Here is an 18,605-nt window from a genome sequence, read left to right as displayed (position 1 = left end):
ATAGGCGATAATATGTATAAATAATAGTAATCAACTCTCAAATACTGCTTACTTGGTACCGTTCTAAGCAATTGAGAACTTTTACAAGTTTTAACCCCCATAATCCCTACAACTAACTTTTGAAGGAAGCACTATTTTCCAGATGAAAACGCTGAGGTGCAGAAAGATTAAGTTACTCATCCAAAGGCCAATAAACAGCAGAGCCAGGATTCAGACTCCTGTAGCCTGACTTCAGAGTCCAGGAGCTTAACCACACCCTGCTTCTCGAAGAACACCATCTTAAATAAATCTTGTAACATAATTTACAAAAAACAAATACGCAGAGTATAAGTTCAGTATATAGTGAACATATATTGCATATAGGTAACATTTTATCTGTGACATAAATGAAAATTTAAAAGTCAAATAAATTACAAGTAACTTTTGCTCTAATTACTGCTTTAAGAAACTGCACGGAAGAGTAACTTCTATCTGTGAAATTTTTGATATAGTATATAAGGTGAGCTAGTCCATCACTTTACAACAAGTTTATACAGAGGAGAACCAACAGCAACTTCATTTCCCACAGCCCATGGGAAATGCCACTCATGTCTGCCAGCTGCAGCCAACAACCCCTGGAGACAGGAGCCATCCTGACCAAAACTCAGCCCAAACCTCAAACTCCAACATGGAGCTGATGTTCTGAGGACAATCCACTTCGTGAGGGGTATCATTCCCCAGGCCCCATCTTGGAAGTACCACTGACTCCAAATAGGTTGATGACATTAAGGGCCAGAAGACTGGTTCACTGGTTAACCAATGGTGAACTGGTTAATTGGCAAGATGGAACCTTCATCTATGACTATAAAAATTCTTTCATGGTAGATGCTGTCCTGCTTCAGGGCCTAACACAGAAACGTACCTATAAACAAATTTTCCTTAAGACTAATGATTCTCCTTACAGAATAAGTTAACTTAGAGCATCATAAAAGTTTACTAAAAATATAACAACTGAAAGTCTAGAAAAATAAAACCATGGATAAATGCTTTTTACCCTTTCACTTGTAGGCTTTCTTCATGCTGTTTCAATACATTGGAATGTATTTTAACATATTTCAATAAACAGTTATAACGTTAATCAAATGGCTATAGACTTAATTAGTATGGTTAACAGGATATTTATCTCAAAAAGTGATAAAATACTTGCATAAGATCTTTCAGATTATGTACTAATATAATCCCTCAGTCCAGTCACAGGTAAATTGTGGCTTAGTTATCAGGAAAACGGATACCAATACTATAATGACCTACCACTTACACTGTCACAAGATTGGTTAAAATGAAAAAGATTAATTGACAATGCCAAGTGTTGGCAAGGACATGAAACCGAAACCATCATATACTGCTTGTGGGAGTGCAAACTGGTAGGACCACGTTGGAAAACTCTTGCACAGTGTTTACTTTTGTTGAGCGTATGCGTATCATATTACCTGGCATTCCATTTATTGAAGAAAAATGCATATACTTATGTGTACCAAAGGTACCTAACAAGGCTGTGTATAGCAGCATTAAGCACAATAACCCCAACTGGAAACAACCCAATGTCTACCAACAGCAGAGCCCATAAATCAACGGTGGTATAGCCACACAATGGAATGCTGTCTGTACAGCAAAGAAAATCCAATTACCAAAACATACGCAGACGAATATAGCAATCATATGATTGAAAGAATTCAGACACAAAATGATTCCATTTATATAAAACTTCAAAAACAGGTAAAACAAATGTATGGTGTCAGAAGTCAGAACAGTGGTTATCTTTCATAAGGAAAAAGGGAACACCTGGGTGGTGCTTCCACAGGTGTGTTGACTTTCTGAGGAAAACTCACACTGAACCTATGATTTTTGTACTTTATGGTAAATCTGCTACATGATCAGTAAGAAGGGGTTTTAAAATTTATTTATTTATTTTCAGTTTCATTGAGGTGTAACTGAGAAATGAAATTGTTTACATTTCAACCATATGATGATTTGAGATACACATATGCTGGGAAATCATTACCACGACCAAGTTAATTAGCACATTATCATCTCTTTGTGAGAACGCTTAAGATCTACTCTCTTCATGAATTTCAAGTATACAGCGCAATATTAACTATATTCATCATGCTATACGTTAGATCCTCAAGAACTTATTCATCTTACAGCTGAAAGTTTGTACTCTTTGACCAACATCTCCCCCCATTTCTCCAACTCCCAGACCCTGGCAGCCACCATTCTACTGTTTCGATGAGTTTAACTTTTTTTTTTAAAGATTCTATATACCAGTGATACTATACAGGTCTTGTGCTTCTGTGTCGTATTTCATTTAGCATAATGTTCTTTGGTTTTATTCATGTTGTTGCAAAGGATTTCCTTTTTCAAGACTGAATGATATTCCACTGAACATATCTGTACCATATTTTCTTATCTATTCATCTGCCAGTGGGCACTTCACTCATTTCCGTATCTTGGCTGTTATGAATAATGCAGCAATGAATTTGAGAGTGCAGAAATCTCTTCAAAATACTGATCTCATTTCCTTCGGATATATACCCAGAAGTAGTGGAAATGTAAATTGCCACAGCCATATGGAAAAGAATTTGAAGTTTCCTCAAAAGATTAAGAAGGTTTATTTTTGAAGGCCTAGTTTCAAGCCTAATTATATATAAATCTCTACTAGTGTGCTGGAGCTGCCATACAGAGTACCCCAGCGTGGCTTAAACCATAGAACTTAATTTCCTCGCAGTTCTAGAGGTTGAAAGTCCAAGATCAGGGTGTCAAAAGGCTGGTTTCTGGTGAAGCCTCTCTCCTTCGCTTGCAGATGGGTGACTTCCCACTGTGTTCTCACATAGCTTCTCATCTGTGTACAGACATCCCTGTGGTCCCTTTGTCCTCTTTAAGGAGGATAGTCTTATTGAATTAGGGTTCCACCCTTATGTCTTCCTTTAACCTTAATCACCTCCCAGACGCCCTATCTCCCAATACACTCACACTGAGTGTTAGGGCTTCTAAATATGAATGAGGGGAGGGGACACAATTCAGTTCACAACAACCTGTCTGATATTCTCCGAGTTACTAAGAAAATAAAATAAAATAACAGTTCTTAATTCTTTCCTTTTATGTAAAATGATCACAGTTTCAACCTCTAAAACCTTTAAATTTCAGTATTATGAAGACTATCTAAAAGTTTATCTAATGTTTCTCGGTTTTAAAAGTCCTTACAAATAGTATACTGTTTATAAAAATAGAATTCTAAGGTTTCCAAAATCACATAGAAATTATTTTTAACTGAAAGGCATTAGTAGAATCTAATTGTGAGATATTCCTAACTAGAGCTCAGTTCTATTAACCAAATACCTTCTGACCAATTATTTATGTTTCCTAGCCACAGACAGGTAAGTAAAATATATTGAGATAAGCACTTGTTTAACAGAACATCTATTTATGGTAAAAAGAACACACGCGAAAGGTGTTCTTTCAAATTATTTCATAATCTAACATGCCTCTTGTTACTATCTGCCATGCATTTCCATAAACACTCTCAGGAAACCATTTCTACCAAGTATCTAGTTATCTCATAATACTTTTGCTTATTTTCAAAGGGCAGCAAAATATGAATGTTGTTTTAATAGAATAAATTACCAAAGGAAAAAATATAATTTTTAACTCAGAATTCTTGCCAAAGACACTTTGTGTTCTGTGATAGACACAAGCTGGTACTTCAGGGGTTTTGATGACCTGCTGGGGTAACCACCACCCCCAAATCCACACCACAGCAAGCATCTCATCCTACTGAGACCCTACGAGGATGGTTCTATTTACCCTTTGGGATAAGTTCTCTTTGCCTTTTCACATGCCCATGCATGTTTTGGCAATATGTATCTAAATTTAAATTAAATAGTTTAACAGCTCTCTTTAGCATTTATAATGTGTTTCAAGCACACATACATTACTAAGAACACAACCTGAAAAAAATTATCACGTGGAAAAACAAATTCCAGTTAATTTACATGCAGTGTGGTAACGCCTCCTCACCTTGTGAATTGAGTTCTCAAAACTTCACGAAAGAGGAATCATAGCCAAAAAAGCAGTTGGAAAATGGGGTCCAACAATTGCCTTTACAGGATGTTTTTACCGGGCTTAAATGAGCAACACTGAGCTTTACACTATTCATTTCTATTCACTATGTCTTGTTCACATGAAACATACCAGTTTTTGTTTTCGTGCAATTTCAACAAACTGCTTGGCATTGTTGTTTTGCTACAGCTACTATGCACACTAAGAAGCTTAGTGTGTGTGTGTGTGTGTGTGTGTGTGCATGTATGTGGTTTTTTTTTTTTTTTTTGCTTCAGGTCCTGCAATGTTCAGCACCGATTTGATAACTCAGAATTGTGGATTCTAGCTCTCCACGTTCAATCTCCTTGTCCTAGAGGCAGAATAAATATGCATGCTTGAAATGGAAAAGGCCTTGGGTCACTTTCCTTTAACTGACTCACCTAAGACTCACCATGTCCCAAGGCCCTCCATTCCTCCCCAGGCCGCCATGCCTGCATTCTGCCCACGATAACATCAGGCCAACACACACACCTTCGGCTCCTCCGACAGCCTTCCCAGCTCCTGCTGGCAGCAACAGAACATTGCTCCGGGGCTGGGCCTCACTTGGCTTCAGCTTCTTCTTTCTTTGTAAAAGTTTTTTTTTTTTTTAGCAAAAAAAGCCCCAGCCCCTTCTTCATCAACTCCCACAACCACAATTCCCAATGGGAATAGACCAGGACCACAATTCTTCCAGTTGCCTAAAGGTTACTGAGATGTATTGTTGGTATACTCAGATGTTGCAAGGGGGCCCTGATGGCTGGAGAGGGACCACCCTCTGTCTGTATAAGGACAGCATAAGGAGGCAGCAACCAGACCAGACAGAAATCCTCACTGATGCAGGCAGAACCCAGGGCCATGATGAAGAGGTGATGGAGAGAAGTGGCATCCAAAAGGGGCAGCTTCTCTAGTTGACAACCGTCATTATACTGAGTGCAGTCACTGACAAGAGATTACCTATGACAGCACTGACCAGCCCCTGGTCGTCCCTCAGCCAGGAAAGCTGGTTCTCTCTAGCACTCCTCCCACCAAAACCACCACCACCATTTTCCCATTGAGAGGGGTTAGAGGAAGACATAGGCTCACCCACACCTGATGAGACTTCATTGTCAACATACAACCTAACCCTCAGAGCACTAGCTGTCTATATTCTTCCTCTGGTAACTGACGTCCTTTGTGTCACCAGACATAAGCATGTTTACATGTTAGGGAGGCTGACACTGCCTGGTTAGGGGACAGTTCCAGACTGCTGGGCAAGAATATGCCACACGGTAACTGAAATGAAGGCCATGTCTCCCAAGGCAGAAATAGTTTAAATAGTTTAAATTAGTTTAAAATTATGTCCCAAAGAGATCACCTGCTCTGTTGAACCTCAGTAGGCTCAACCATTTCAAGACCAAGAATAATTTTCTCTTTTTCAACTCAAGCCCGAAGTGGGAAGAAGAAAACTCAGCTAGGGGAATGTCGGTATCTCAACTTCAGAGCTGGGGATACGGACGGGTCACCACACAGCCTACCCCACCAAAAAAACTGAACAACAAACAAAACAAAACAACAACAACAAAAAAACACACCAAACCCGTAATCATTTCTGCTGCAGTTTTGTCTCCTTCTGTTATGAAGAAATCCTTTATAATGAATTCTACACTTGTCTGTCACCAATTTTCCAGGAAAGAGTATAATTATCACAGTCTCACTTAAAATGAAAACATTTTAATTGTGACATTAAACTACACAATTTTCACTTCCATTAAAAGTACAATAATACTATATAAAAGCGTAAGATGGGGGTGAAAAACCACTGTTAAAAAAAAAAACAAAACTATCTTCATTTCAATATACTTCTCAATGCCATAAATTGAAGCACTCCCTTACCTGCCGAACAAAACTATTTGAGGTAGTGTCAGATGAAGTGCTTCCATCCGAGCCTTTAAATCTGTTTTTCCTTCTAGCGCCTTTTCCATATGACTACAAAAAAGAAAAAAAAAAGACAAATGAGATTATTATTAGATCCTTTCTCAGGAATCTAGGCTTAGTTGTAGAAAATGTCAAAGACTAAAACAAGTAATAAGTTGGTATCATCTGAGCACCATTAGAACGTTTATATTGGTGGAATCAAAAAATGTATCCGAAATCAGTGAGTATGTAGGGAAGAGAGGTTCCTAGACAAAGCATTTAACAACTAGTTAAATTAAAACAATGCAGGCTGCCTGTAAATACGTTAGCAATCAAGAAGCAACAGCTTCTAAAGACAAAGCCATTTAAAAAATAAGCATTTAAGAACAGTATATTAAAGGTAAGATGATTTGTTTCAGTAACAGGATTAGGCCAACTATGAATGTCTATAAAAATGAACTTGCTTTTTCTATCTACAGTTTACATTCAGAGCTCTAAGAACAAACTATGCATCCATCTATGTTTAATTCTAAGAACAGCTACAGAGATTGCAAACATTAAACATTAAAATATAAGCGCAAAATGGCTGAACACTGAGCATTAGAGTTAAATATATAGGTTGGAATCTGTAACCAACCTCAAGAAAATTTCTTAAAGTTTTCAAGCATTGGTCTTCTCATCTTTAAAATGGGGTTAAGTATTAAATGAAATAATACCTCACAGGGTTGTTTTAAGTATGAGATAAAATAATGTATTTATAGCATTTGGTGTAAGATCTAGCACATGGTAAGAGTTCAAAATAATATGCAAAAAAGTGGTATCTACATGAGATTTGGAAAGTGTGGGGACAAATTGCACTAAAGCTTACAGTAAGTTGAGAATTATTAGGCTCACAGAGATTTCATCCGATTATCAGAATTTATAAAATTTACTTTTAAAATCGCCATGTTCAGGTTTTGAAAATGCTACTTGATTATGCTTTCTGTATTCACATGGTTTCCATTAAAATAAAAATATCTTATAAACCATAATATATGTGGCACTTAGGCAAGCTGAACTCTATTACAAACATTTGCGTTATGAGTAATTTAGATGAATTTGCAATCAGTGAGCGGGTGGTATAATCTTAAAGCAAAGAATTTTCTTAAATATGTTTGTTCTTGTCAAATAAATCTAAGGGATTTATATAATACAAATGTGTTTCCATGGCATTTAATTAACTCTCAACTTCGTAAAAGGCAAGAGAGCTACACTGGGCTTTCATAATGTAACATACAAGGTTTTCCTCACTTAACAGCTTATTCTTCTTACTTATGTAAACATTATTCCATAAACTGTTGAAAAGTAACATTCTTTTAACAATGTTCTTCCTTTTCCAATTATTATGAAAGGTTTGGACAGATGTGTCTTCCAAGGCCTAAGGAGGCTAAAATAAAGTACGAAAATCTCCTTCAAGTTTTGAAAAAAAAAATGTACATTACTCCATATGGAAAAATACTTACTACTTTGAAAGTATTTTTGAGGCCTAATGTATTTCTTTGGGGATGTAGAGGGAGTCTATGTTAAATACACCATTTATCTTTGTAAGGAGCATAAATTATCTTTGAGAAAAAAGACACAACAAAATCTTATCCCAAGATCATGTTTCCTTCCAGTACCATCTTTTAATCGGTGGGAAAAGAGTGCCTGTACAACTCTATCACTGGTTTATTTCAGCTTTTGAATGGCAAATGTTTTACTCTTCAGCTGCTTGGGTGTGTAAGCTTTTTCGTGGTTGCTCACAATTGCACACCAGGCATTGTGAGAGCCACACAATGTTGATGACATTCAGCCCCAAGGGAGGCTGTTGCTCTCTATAAGCAGTTGGACACATTTAAAAATTCACATTAATTTTTCCAAGCCCCCAGAAATACTGTTCATAAACATTATTTCAGGTGTACTTTGTTACCTATGCAATATACAGGTAATGATGGAATTATTAGTTTTCAAGTGTACTAAGATAGTTTACAGATTAAAAAACAGTGGCATACTGAATTGCAAGCCAATTGGTGATACTGTTGAAAAAAATATATGTATGGTCTTTCAATCACTTTAAATATATCATTTCTCATAAATTTAAGTATTAACTTGTTCATGCCTTAATATTATAGAAAATCCCTAATCCACCATATATAGTAAAAGACAAAATATGCTTAATTATCTCTCTGTTCTATTTTACTAATTTCAGCAGTAATTTCAGAAGTCTTTTTTTTTTTTTTTAAACTGTAAAGTGACCACTCAATAACCAGTTATTTTTTATAACAATATCCAGGATCAAGACAAAAAATTTAAAGCATCTTTAGAAAGCTAATAGTCCATTTTTATGTACTTTTAAAAATGTTAGTGAAAATTTATACTGCCATTACAAAATTTTCTTTCATCTAATGTATATTGAAAATTAAACCCATCTTGCTGAAATGGTTTGTTTTCCAGTTACTTTAAATCCTTGAAAATAAGGACTAGAGTATTTCATTTGAAGGAATTAAAAATAAAATAAATAAGTGAAGATCAAACCTCTCTCAAATGGAAAAAGACAGGTAAGATTAACTGTTTAAATATTTAGTTGACTAAATTTGGAAAAAAAAAAGTATAGTTTTCTGAGTTCATTTGCTACTTCAAATGCAGCTACTTTTATTTAAAAAAATTCTATTTTTTAGCAATATTAAAATATACAAATCACCAATATCTGAAACAGTTAACCATTACTGCAGCCAGGGTTACAGGGAGGAAAAGAGACACACCAAAGGGGACTTGGCCAGAGTACAAGTTGTCACCCACTGATTCTCCCTGACACATGCAGGCCCCTAAATACTTTCTGGAACAGTCTGAAAAGTCACTAATTTCCACTCATTACCTATTAGCTATATGAAGCTTAATGAAAACAAATTATGTCACCATAGTAAAAAGGCAACCCCCCCCCCACATATATTTAAATTCCTTTAGTTGTCTCAAAACACCAACCAAGCTAAGCAAGATTTCAGAAACTAGGGAAAAAAAAAGATTTAAGAAATTTCCACAAATATAAGACAATATGAAGAATGTAAGTTGATGTTAATATCAGCTTAGTGCGAATCAATATCTTCTTTGACACTAGTTTTAATTCGACTCTAGTTTTAAAATAAGCAAATAAATGTTCCCGTTTTCACAGGTTATTAAAATCTAATCTCCATAAGATTGAAGGCGACAGTAGTAGTTAATTACAGAAGTTGTCAGTTATCTGGAGATTCCCGCAGTGCACACAAAGTTGTCTTGGCAGCCCCTGGGGACAACCTTAAGAATGACGTGGCTTCTGGGCTTTGATGGTTATGGTGACAGTTCTTCCACCTACGAATTATACTGTGAACAGAACAGTGATGCCAAAATTAATTTCCATCCCTTTCAATTTGCATTCATTAACGTTTATCCCTTTGGATGTCAGACTTCCTTCATCTTATGGCCCAAAGCAAACAAAGCCAAAGCTATCCAGACAGAAATCATACTTCAAATCTCCTCATTTATCAATAGCTTAGTGTGAACGAGGATGTCAGATCCCTTACTAGGCAAGTAGCTGAGATTATCTTTCTGGAAAAGGGAGAAATGGTGAGTTGCTTTTTATATGGATCCGTTGACACAAAAGCAAAAAGGAATTAAGAGGCCACATAAATAGAGGTTTTCTTCTGGGGAGAGGGGTGCGCTGGCAGGCAGAGGAGGGAAAAGGGATGAGGCTAGGAGGCAGAGATCTGCCCAGGGAGGTAGCACACAAGGAGGCAAGACCAGGGGCAGCCAGGGTAACCCGTGCCTTCTTCATAATCTACCTCCTGCCAGGCTTGGAAAGACCTATGAGACAGGCCCAGTTACTTTAAGGGGTGTCATAACTAATTTTTTTTTCTCTCTCTTGTTGTGGGAGTAATACATGGTGTGTAACATACACTGTTTGTAGGATGTAGACATGTCCCACAGTCTCAGCATTGAAGGGTGCCACCAGCCCCTATAGGGTTAACATATTTTGCTGAGCTTCTCTTGAAAGCACCAAGGCGACATACTGTACAACTCAAAGGAATTAAGTACAGCAACAGGTAAACTAAATCTGTACAGAAAAATGAAATACAAAAAGACTACAAGAACTAAACCTCAAATCACTCAGATATAATATTTCAAATTCTAAAACACTCGGAAATTCTGATTGGGATGTTTGTAAATTTCTCGCATGCAACACCAGAACGAAAATACCACTCGAAGGAAATTAACGGTGGTTAGGAGTGAAGGTTTCAGCAAAACATAAAGCACAGGACCCATGACCACTAACTCTGGAGACCGCAGAAGGCTAACTTGTACCACAGACCTAAGAATGTTTTGGGAAAACAGTGTCGATTCGGTTCAAGAGCTGCGGGAAAACCACGGCTGCTCCTTTTTGATAAAGCTCCTCACTACAGCCATTCGGGATGTTGCCATCACCAGGCTGGATGACGACAACGTGCTTGAAAAGCATCTGGCAAACTCAGCTGGGGTGGATCTGTTGCTAGGAGCAAAACAAACAGGCCCTCTGGTTACTGTCTGTTCATTTTCAGGTGTGACTGGAGGTGCCAGTTTACAATCTCTTTGAGGCCTAAAATTGCTGAAATACTGCTCTTGTTTCTCTTCCATAACCTCTCTGTCACCATCCTATTTCTCAATCCTTGTCACCTGCTTCCCAGCCAGCTGGCTTTCATACAGGAGCTATTCAACTCCCCGAGAGAATTATCATTTCCATACTTTACAGTAATGCTGTCCCAAAAAAATGAGTCACATATGTCACTGAAATCTTCTAGCAGCCACCCTAAAAAGGTAAAACAGCAACAGGTGAAATGAACTGTAACAATGCATTTGCTGTAACCCAATATATCCAAAATAGTCTGGTTTCAACATGTAATTAATCTAAAATTGACTAATGAAGATGTTTCAGATTCCTTATTTCCTATGAAGTCTTTGAAATCTGGTGTGTATTTCACATTGATAGCTCATCTCGGTTCAGACTAGCCACATGTCAAGTGCTCAGAAGCCACATGCTACTCGTGGCTACTGCCATAAACAGTGCAGATCTCGAGCTTAGGGAGAGGGTCCTACATTAGCACCTTGACACTGGAGGCCGACTATGTCCAAGTTCACACTGAAACTGTTCAACAGTTTACCTAGCAAGCAATGCAATTTTCTTTCAAAAATCAGAACTTTCAGGAATTCGCAGTTAGATTGCCCCTGACTTCTCACCTAAGAAACACATCCGTTTTGTTTACCACAGTGTACTGAGGAAAGAGGGTTGGCACGTGTGTGCGTGTTCTATCCCTCCAGGAAGGATTATTGATACAAAAAAGGCAAATGGGCAGAGTTTGCACATCTATGTCTTTTGCAACCGTCATACAAACCTTGTAATATAATCCAGAGGTGCGGTGGGTGGAATGATTCTTAAAACCCATGATCGCTTAGTGGTTCCATTTGCAAATAGAAATTCCATTTCTAGGTAGAATTATCTAGCAATTCTTAGAATTACTTAGTGCTACAAAAAAGGCGGGCGGGGGTGGGGGGGGAGGAACCAAGATATTCCTGAGACAGCCTCCTGCCTCACGCAGTTTTACTGCTGGTCTGTTCTGCCCAGAGAGAAGAGATGGCTTTGCCAAGCGTCCCACAGCCCTACGATGCCATGCTTTATTAGATATAAAATAAACAAGGCAATGTTTCCCTCAAATAATGGATGTGATATGAAAACAATTCAAGTAAAATTGCTTTCATTTTTGAAAGGCAGAGAAAGCAAAGAGATGAATGTTGATGCCATGGAATATTTATACCTCTTACCTGCTTATAAAATCCATTCTGCTCTTTCTCCTCTCTCTCCTGCGTCTATGCGATCGCTTGCTAATTCCTGTGGGTTGATCTTTGAAATGCCTGGTGCATAGACCTGTCATTCATGATCTTTTCACCTCTTTCTAGTTTAGGCCTTATTATCTGTTGCCCAAATTATTCTATCAAAATACCTTCTGGCAGCTGCACCTCGGGACTCCTGAGATTCCAAATTGTCTTGTAGAACATTCCCACGTCAATCTTCTCAATGAACTACAACATAGCTTTGTTTTTGAACCTCGTTCCCAGCTCTCTATTGCTCAAAACATTAAAGGTTCCAGAGTCTCCAAGCTGTGGCCTCAAATTGCCTTGTCACTCTTAATGCCTACCTGTGCCCCATCTTGCCCTTTCTACACCCTTTTCAAACTAGAGGTTATAAATATAATATATGCCAGGAGACTCCTAACTTCTGTGACTTAGCTTCATGCATGACTTCCCACCAACTCTCAATTTGTTGTCATCTGACCCATGCTTCAAATATCTTCTCAAATGCCACCTTGTCTATGAAGTCCTTACAGATTACTTCAAATAGGATATTCATGATCCTTACTTCTTTGAAGCCATTTCCTACGTAGTACACGTCTCCTACAGCCCCAAGCCAGACAATTGCTATACATTTGTCATACTTGCAGCTACTGAAATGTAAGTTCTTTGAAGGCAGAAATTGTGTCTTTTCATATCAGAATCATTACCACATTACAGCTGCACAATCAACATTTATTGAATTCTGTTTAATTATGTGAAGGACAAAGTAAGTTAGTATCACTTATCTGAATGCAGTCATGTTTTACGTCAGCCTTAACTTTGATCTCCCGGAATTTGGGAACTCTATTTTTATCATAGGAATAAAAACTTTTCTAAAAAAAAAAAAATTCCTCAAGGAAGATCAAAGTCAATAGAAGGTCTAAAAGTCCTTTCCCCCATCAAGACCTTCATCCTGGAGTAACTGAGATCTCCAAGTATATTTTTCACTCCCATTTAAGGTGGCCAGTGTCTAGATAAAATCAGTAGTCTAGAACAAATGTGAACTGTGTGGGTTAGAATTCAGATCCTCTGGCAGAGGTGAGAAGGGAATGCAGCCGGTTAGATACATGTCCCCACTCTGCTTGTGAGGCAGGCAGCCCAGGGCAGACTAAAGAAATCTAGCTGAAATCTACAAACGAAATGGACTTTTAATTATACATGTCCTTGGTTTCTACATTCTTCCCCTATCTTGAGTCGAATTGAGTTATGTGTTTTAAGTTAGCACATTTGCTTCCCAGTGGTAATAGAAAGTTCAATAAAGCTCCACTATTATGCCACTGGACCTGCCATTATTACAAGTTATTAAAATATCTAGAGCACACCATTCTCATCTAGTAAGACAACAGGAGCAGCAAAACACTTGGTGTCTCTAGTGTATGTATGTACATGTATGTGTGTATATACATGTATACATACACATGCACACACGCATATGTATCTCTCACCACAATTTACCGTCTGGCAAATGTAGACTTGAAATCAACAAGCCAGTATCATTCGCCGAAGAAGAAACATTGCTCCAAAATCATGCTTGAAATGTAACCACTTGCCAACCAGCCCACAGCTGAAGTCATTTGCCTGCTAGGCTAAAAGTTGAGAGACTCCTTCCGCTGACACCTGGAGGTGTCTGTAATCCAAACTGTACCTGCCAAAGCCTTACGTAAAAGCCACCTTATCATTGCCCAACGCCTACAACTGACATCTCCTATTTCACAACCGGCAGCGAAGCTGAATTTTTCCAGCCACCGCGAATACTCATCGGAGACAAGGGGGATCCTGGCGTTCCCTGAAATGGCTAATGTTTCAGAGGAAATGGAAAAATAAAAACTTTCTCATCCCCAACTCCCTCTCTTCTTAAGGGAAAGGAGCAGGGTGCCGGCAAACCTCGGCAAGTGCCCGAGGGGACAGGACAGGGGAGCTGTCAAGGCCGTGTCAAGCCCCAGGTGCGGAGGGCGGCAGGGCAGCCCGGGAGGAGACCGAGACCCGGCAGGACGCCCCCACGCCCACCTCTGTCCCCTCTTCCCCCCTCCCCGCGCCCACCCCGGCTCAGAGCCCGGCCAGAAGGGTCTGCGGGAGAGAAAGCGCTGCGGGAAGCCGAGCCCCCTCCCGCCCACCCGGACTCACGATCTTGAGCAGGTCCAGTCCGCTCGCCTGGTTCATGTCTCTCCATGTGCCTCTCCCGGGAAGGGGCGAGCAGGGCTGGCCGGGGCCGCCCGGGGGAAGCCTCGGAAGCCCGGCAGGTCTCCCCCGCCCTGTCCCACTCGCTTTTCGGAAGCAGAGAAAAATGGAAGCCGGGGAAAGGCGCAAAGGGGCAGGGTCCCCGGCGCCGGGAGGGGAGAAGAGGGTGGCAAGCGGCGCGGGGAGGAGGCGGCGGCGGAGCCCCAGGCGGGAGGGAGGCGCGAGGCCAGAGATCCGGGCGCGGGGACCGGCGGCGGTCGGCGCCCGCGGCTCACAAAGGAAGGAGAAGGCGCGGCGCCCTCGCTACCTGTGCGGCGGCTCCGAGCGCCCCCGCGGGAGCCGCGTTCTCCAGAAGCTCCATCTGGATCTCCTGCGCCACCGCCGCCGCCGCTGTGGGAGGCGACTTGGACATGTCGCTTTGGACCATTGGCGAAAAGTCGGCTGCAAGCGCGCGGCCAGCCCCTGGCGGCGGGTCCCCTGCTCCTCCTCCTCGCCCCCGCCCCTCGCCCCGCTCGGCTCCGGGGGCCGCCGGGGGACCGGGCCCGGCCGCTGGGCTCAGCGCCCCGCAGTGCCCCGGGATCGGCGCGGCGCTGCCCGGCTCTCAGCGCGCGGGACGGGGCCGGGCCATGCGGCGAGACGAGGCGCGCCGCGCGGGGGCCGGGAGGTGGCAGCGCGGGCGCGCGGCTGGGGCCGCGGAGAGGGGCGCCCTTCTCGGCTGGGCAGCCGGGCCGGGCGGAGCGGAGCGGGCGCGGCGGGATCTGGAGCCGCGGGAGCCCGGGAAGGTCCTCGCCCGGAGGGAGGGAGGCAGGGAGGGAGCCTGTCCCGGGAGCGCCAGCCAGGGGGAGGCGCGTCGGGAAGCGAGAGTGACAAGCGGCCGATGCGCCGAAAAGTTCCTCGCAGGAGGCGCGGCCGCGTGGGCTCCGACCCAGCCGCTGCGCGTCGCCGTGGCACAGGCGCTGGAAAGTTTTCAAAGCCACGGAAGCCAGGCCTGGCGCCCGGGAGGTGCCTCTCTCGGCTGGCGAGTTCAGCTCCCAGGGCCCCCAGTCACCTCTCGGGGACCCCAACAGCCTCGGGTGGGCCAGGGCAGGTCTCTAACTTCAGAGAGCAGGCTCGGGCAGGCTGGGTTCCTGCAGCGAAAGCCTTAAATTAGGGAAGATTCCGGCAGCCCCGGAGAGCAATTGTCTGCAAAGAGCATCCCCTGAGCAGTTAAAGGCCCTTGATTCTGTCGGTAACCGGGCGCCAGAAAAACAATGGGGCTGATAAACCAAGGATCCTCGGCACCTGGCTTCTTCAGCGAGGTCCAAATCGACCCAACCTGAGCCCGATTTTGTTCCTTCATGACTTCTAACCGTCTTAATCTTTGTCAACTAGCACTTCTTTCCTTGCAGAGATGGACTTTTCTATAGGGATGAGAAGTCTCAGTATCACATTTCGGACACAATAAGCACTTCCTTTAATATCCTGAACTCTTGATAACAGAGTAGTGGCTATAGCAAGAATGTTTCACTTAGAACAGACCATGCAGATACTTCTAACAAGACACATTTTTATATTAGAGGGTCCATCTCACTTCAACAAATTTCACTACGATGGAAATCTCTATAGAACATGTTTTGCAAGCATCTATGTTCTTTTGTAACAAAATGGAACAGTTTTGTATACTGAAGCATACATGCAAAAATTTAACTATAGCAGGCTTCAACAGCCTTCCATATTTTACCATGAGATATTAAATTATTATGAGATACAGTACTTAATCTTCTCAAAGATAAACATAGCTATTTTAAACTGTCTCCACCATACGGTGGTTTGAGCCAGACTTAAAGAACAGGTCTTGGTATGGTTGAAGATTTAGTATAGGTTTATCCAAAGTGTCATTGATTTTCCTAATCTTTGGTGTTTAATGCCATTTTTATTTAAATTTTACTGAATGTTAAAAATAAGCATTGACATATTGGTTTGTAATAATGATTTCTATAAGGGGGGGCATTTTTGTCCCCCTGGGAGCCTGTGACTTAGGGTGTGGGTGGGGGGGCCCAAGGCAAGGAGGTGGGCTGTATCTGCTGCATAGCAATGGTTGGGGCCTCCCCAGCCTCCCCTAAGATTTGTAAAATAAATTTTTCTTTATAACAATCAGCAGTGCTGTTATATATATATGCATATATGCATATGTATATGCGTATGTGAAAATGGAAAAGAAATTGCATTTAAAGTTTTGGAGTTATAGTCTAGTTTAGCCCCATGATCTGTTTCCAGTATTACTCTCCTAGGCCTACTGGTTTCATGAAACTGTTGAATTTCCTTGAGAGTGTATTGAAATCTCAGGGATAACATTTAATCTAGTTCTAGATTAGTCTATAAGTTCTGTGTGGGTAGGAATGACACTTATTGACCAGGGAACATTCAGAATCTATCTGGTAAGTTGCCCTCCAAGTTCTTTCAATATTCATTCAACAAAGTATGAATCAAACTTCTACTTTGTGCCGCTGGCTGAACAAAGCCAACAAAGACCAGGTCACTGCCCCCTTGGGGCTTACAGTCTAGTTAGTGAGCACTTAGCAGCCAATTAATACAGGAAAAGGAGGAAGGAAGGAGAAAGGGAGGGAGAGAGGAAGCACTGATTCTAAAAAGTCTTTTCAAAGAGCCAGATTTGGCAAAACTTAGCGTTTTCCCATGACATCTGTCTGATTTCTTATAGCATACTTAATTATTTGTGCATTCGCTTTCAATTATGACCATTTGGGAAGTAGAATTTTATCTTCCATCAGATTTTTAAAGAGACCACAGAATATCAAAACAACTTTGAAAATAAATTTCAATAATGCTTATACTTACAGCCACAGGGCAAGTAAAGTTTGAATTAAATGTTCAAATGAGATATAGGATATTCATCTCACATAACTTACGATATGAACTCTTTGTTTTTATGTTTCTCTCCACCATTAGACTGAGTTCCTTGAGGACAGTGATTTTGTCTTTTTCATCTTAGTATCCCCAGCACTGAGCATGACATCTGACACTTAGTTGGAGCTTGAAAACACATGTTTCATAAATGAATGAATGAATGGTCTGTCTTCACGTGTCTTAAAACACAGCATACAACTTTGCAAGTTTTAACATACAAAGACAACATTTATCTAATCATGACTCCCATGAGAACATTATATTAATTCTTCTATTATAACTCACTGTAATTTAACTAGAATGTATTGAATGCTAACGCAATACAGTGTATTCATTCAGACTCTTGTCTGGCTTGTAAAAGATTTCAAATAAAAAGTTACAAAATGTTACTCCTATAAAAGGGAGCAATGTCAGAATATAAAGGCCTGGAAAACTTATGAATGCCTTCCATCATGGTCGATTTTCTTGTTTTTCATGTACTTTGACTTGTGCAGTATTTAAAAGCCACAGATAAAAGCAAAAATTTGATAAGTGAAGCCTAATTCATTTAATGTTAAAAGTTATGCAGATGCAAGAGACTCCAGCAATAATGGATGTGCCGGCGTCAGCAGAGGCATTCAAATGCAGATGACTAATTTCTTCAAGCTGTATGTTAGCTTCCTTGTGCTCATTAGTCCCTGTAATGGACAGGCATATTCTAGGCATTACTAATGCTCTGAAATGAGAACTGGGGTAGGTAAGAAACATAGGCTAAGGAAGCTAGACTTTTAAAAGGGTATTTTTTTGTCTGGCCTAGGCAAAGAATTTATGAAGAAGAACTCAAAGGCAATCACAGCAACAACAAAAATAAATAAATGGAACCTGATTAAATTAAAAAGCTTCTGCACAGCCAAAGAAACTGCCACGAGAGCAAACAGACAACCTACAGAATGGGAGAGAATTTTTGCATGCTACACATCTGACAAAGGGCTGATACCTAGAATCTACTTAGAACTCAGGAAAATCAGCAAGAAAAAGTCAAACAATCCTACTAAAAAGTGGGCAAAGGACATGAACAGAAACTTTTCAAAAGAAGACAGAACAATGGCCAACAAACATATGAAAAACTGTTCAACATCTGTAATCATCAGGGAAATGCAAATCAAAACCACAATGAAATATCACTTATCTCCAGTGAGAATGGCCTTTATCAAAAAGTCCCAAAACAATAAATGTTGGTGTGGATGCGGAGAGATAGGAATACTCATACACTGCTGGTGGGACTGCAAACTAGTGCAAACCCTGTGGAAAGCAATATGGAGATACCTTAAAGAGATACAAGTAGATCTACCATTTGATCCAGCAATCCCATTACTGGGCATGTACCCAAAAGAACAAAAGACATTCTATAAAAAAGACATCTGCACTCGAATGTTTGTAGCAGCACAATTCACAATGGCAAAGATGTGGAAACAACCCAAGTGCCCATCAATCCATGAGTGGATTAATAATATGTGATATATGTATACCATGGAGTACTACTCAGCTATAAGAAACAATGGTGATGTAGCATCTCTTGTATTTTCCTGGATAGAGCTGGAACCCATTCTAATTAAGTGAAG

General features: G+C 40.7%; 1 protein-coding gene across 3 annotated transcripts in view; it reads right to left on the bottom strand.

The window, feature by feature from the left end:
• Window positions 1–14,527, bottom strand: part of CACNB2 (calcium voltage-gated channel auxiliary subunit beta 2) — a 299,751-nt gene extending 285,224 nt beyond the window's left edge. For all 3 annotated transcript variants that reach the window (XM_069459014.1, XM_069459016.1, XM_069459015.1), the window contains exons 1-2: window positions 14,408–14,527; window positions 5,989–6,081 (exon numbers count right to left, since the gene is read on the bottom strand). In XM_069459014.1, coding sequence (XP_069315115.1) covers window positions 5,989–6,081; window positions 14,408–14,527 — 213 coding nt within the window. The remainder of the gene's footprint in view (window positions 1–5,988; window positions 6,082–14,407) is intronic.
• Between the last annotated feature and the right edge of the window lie 4,078 nt (window positions 14,528–18,605).

The sequence above is a fragment of the Eulemur rufifrons genome, chromosome 25, assembly GCF_041146395.1.
Source record: "Eulemur rufifrons isolate Redbay chromosome 25, OSU_ERuf_1, whole genome shotgun sequence".
Classification (NCBI taxonomy): Eukaryota; Metazoa; Chordata; class Mammalia; order Primates; family Lemuridae; genus Eulemur; species Eulemur rufifrons.
This window is presented reverse-complemented; position numbering and strand designations above follow the sequence as displayed.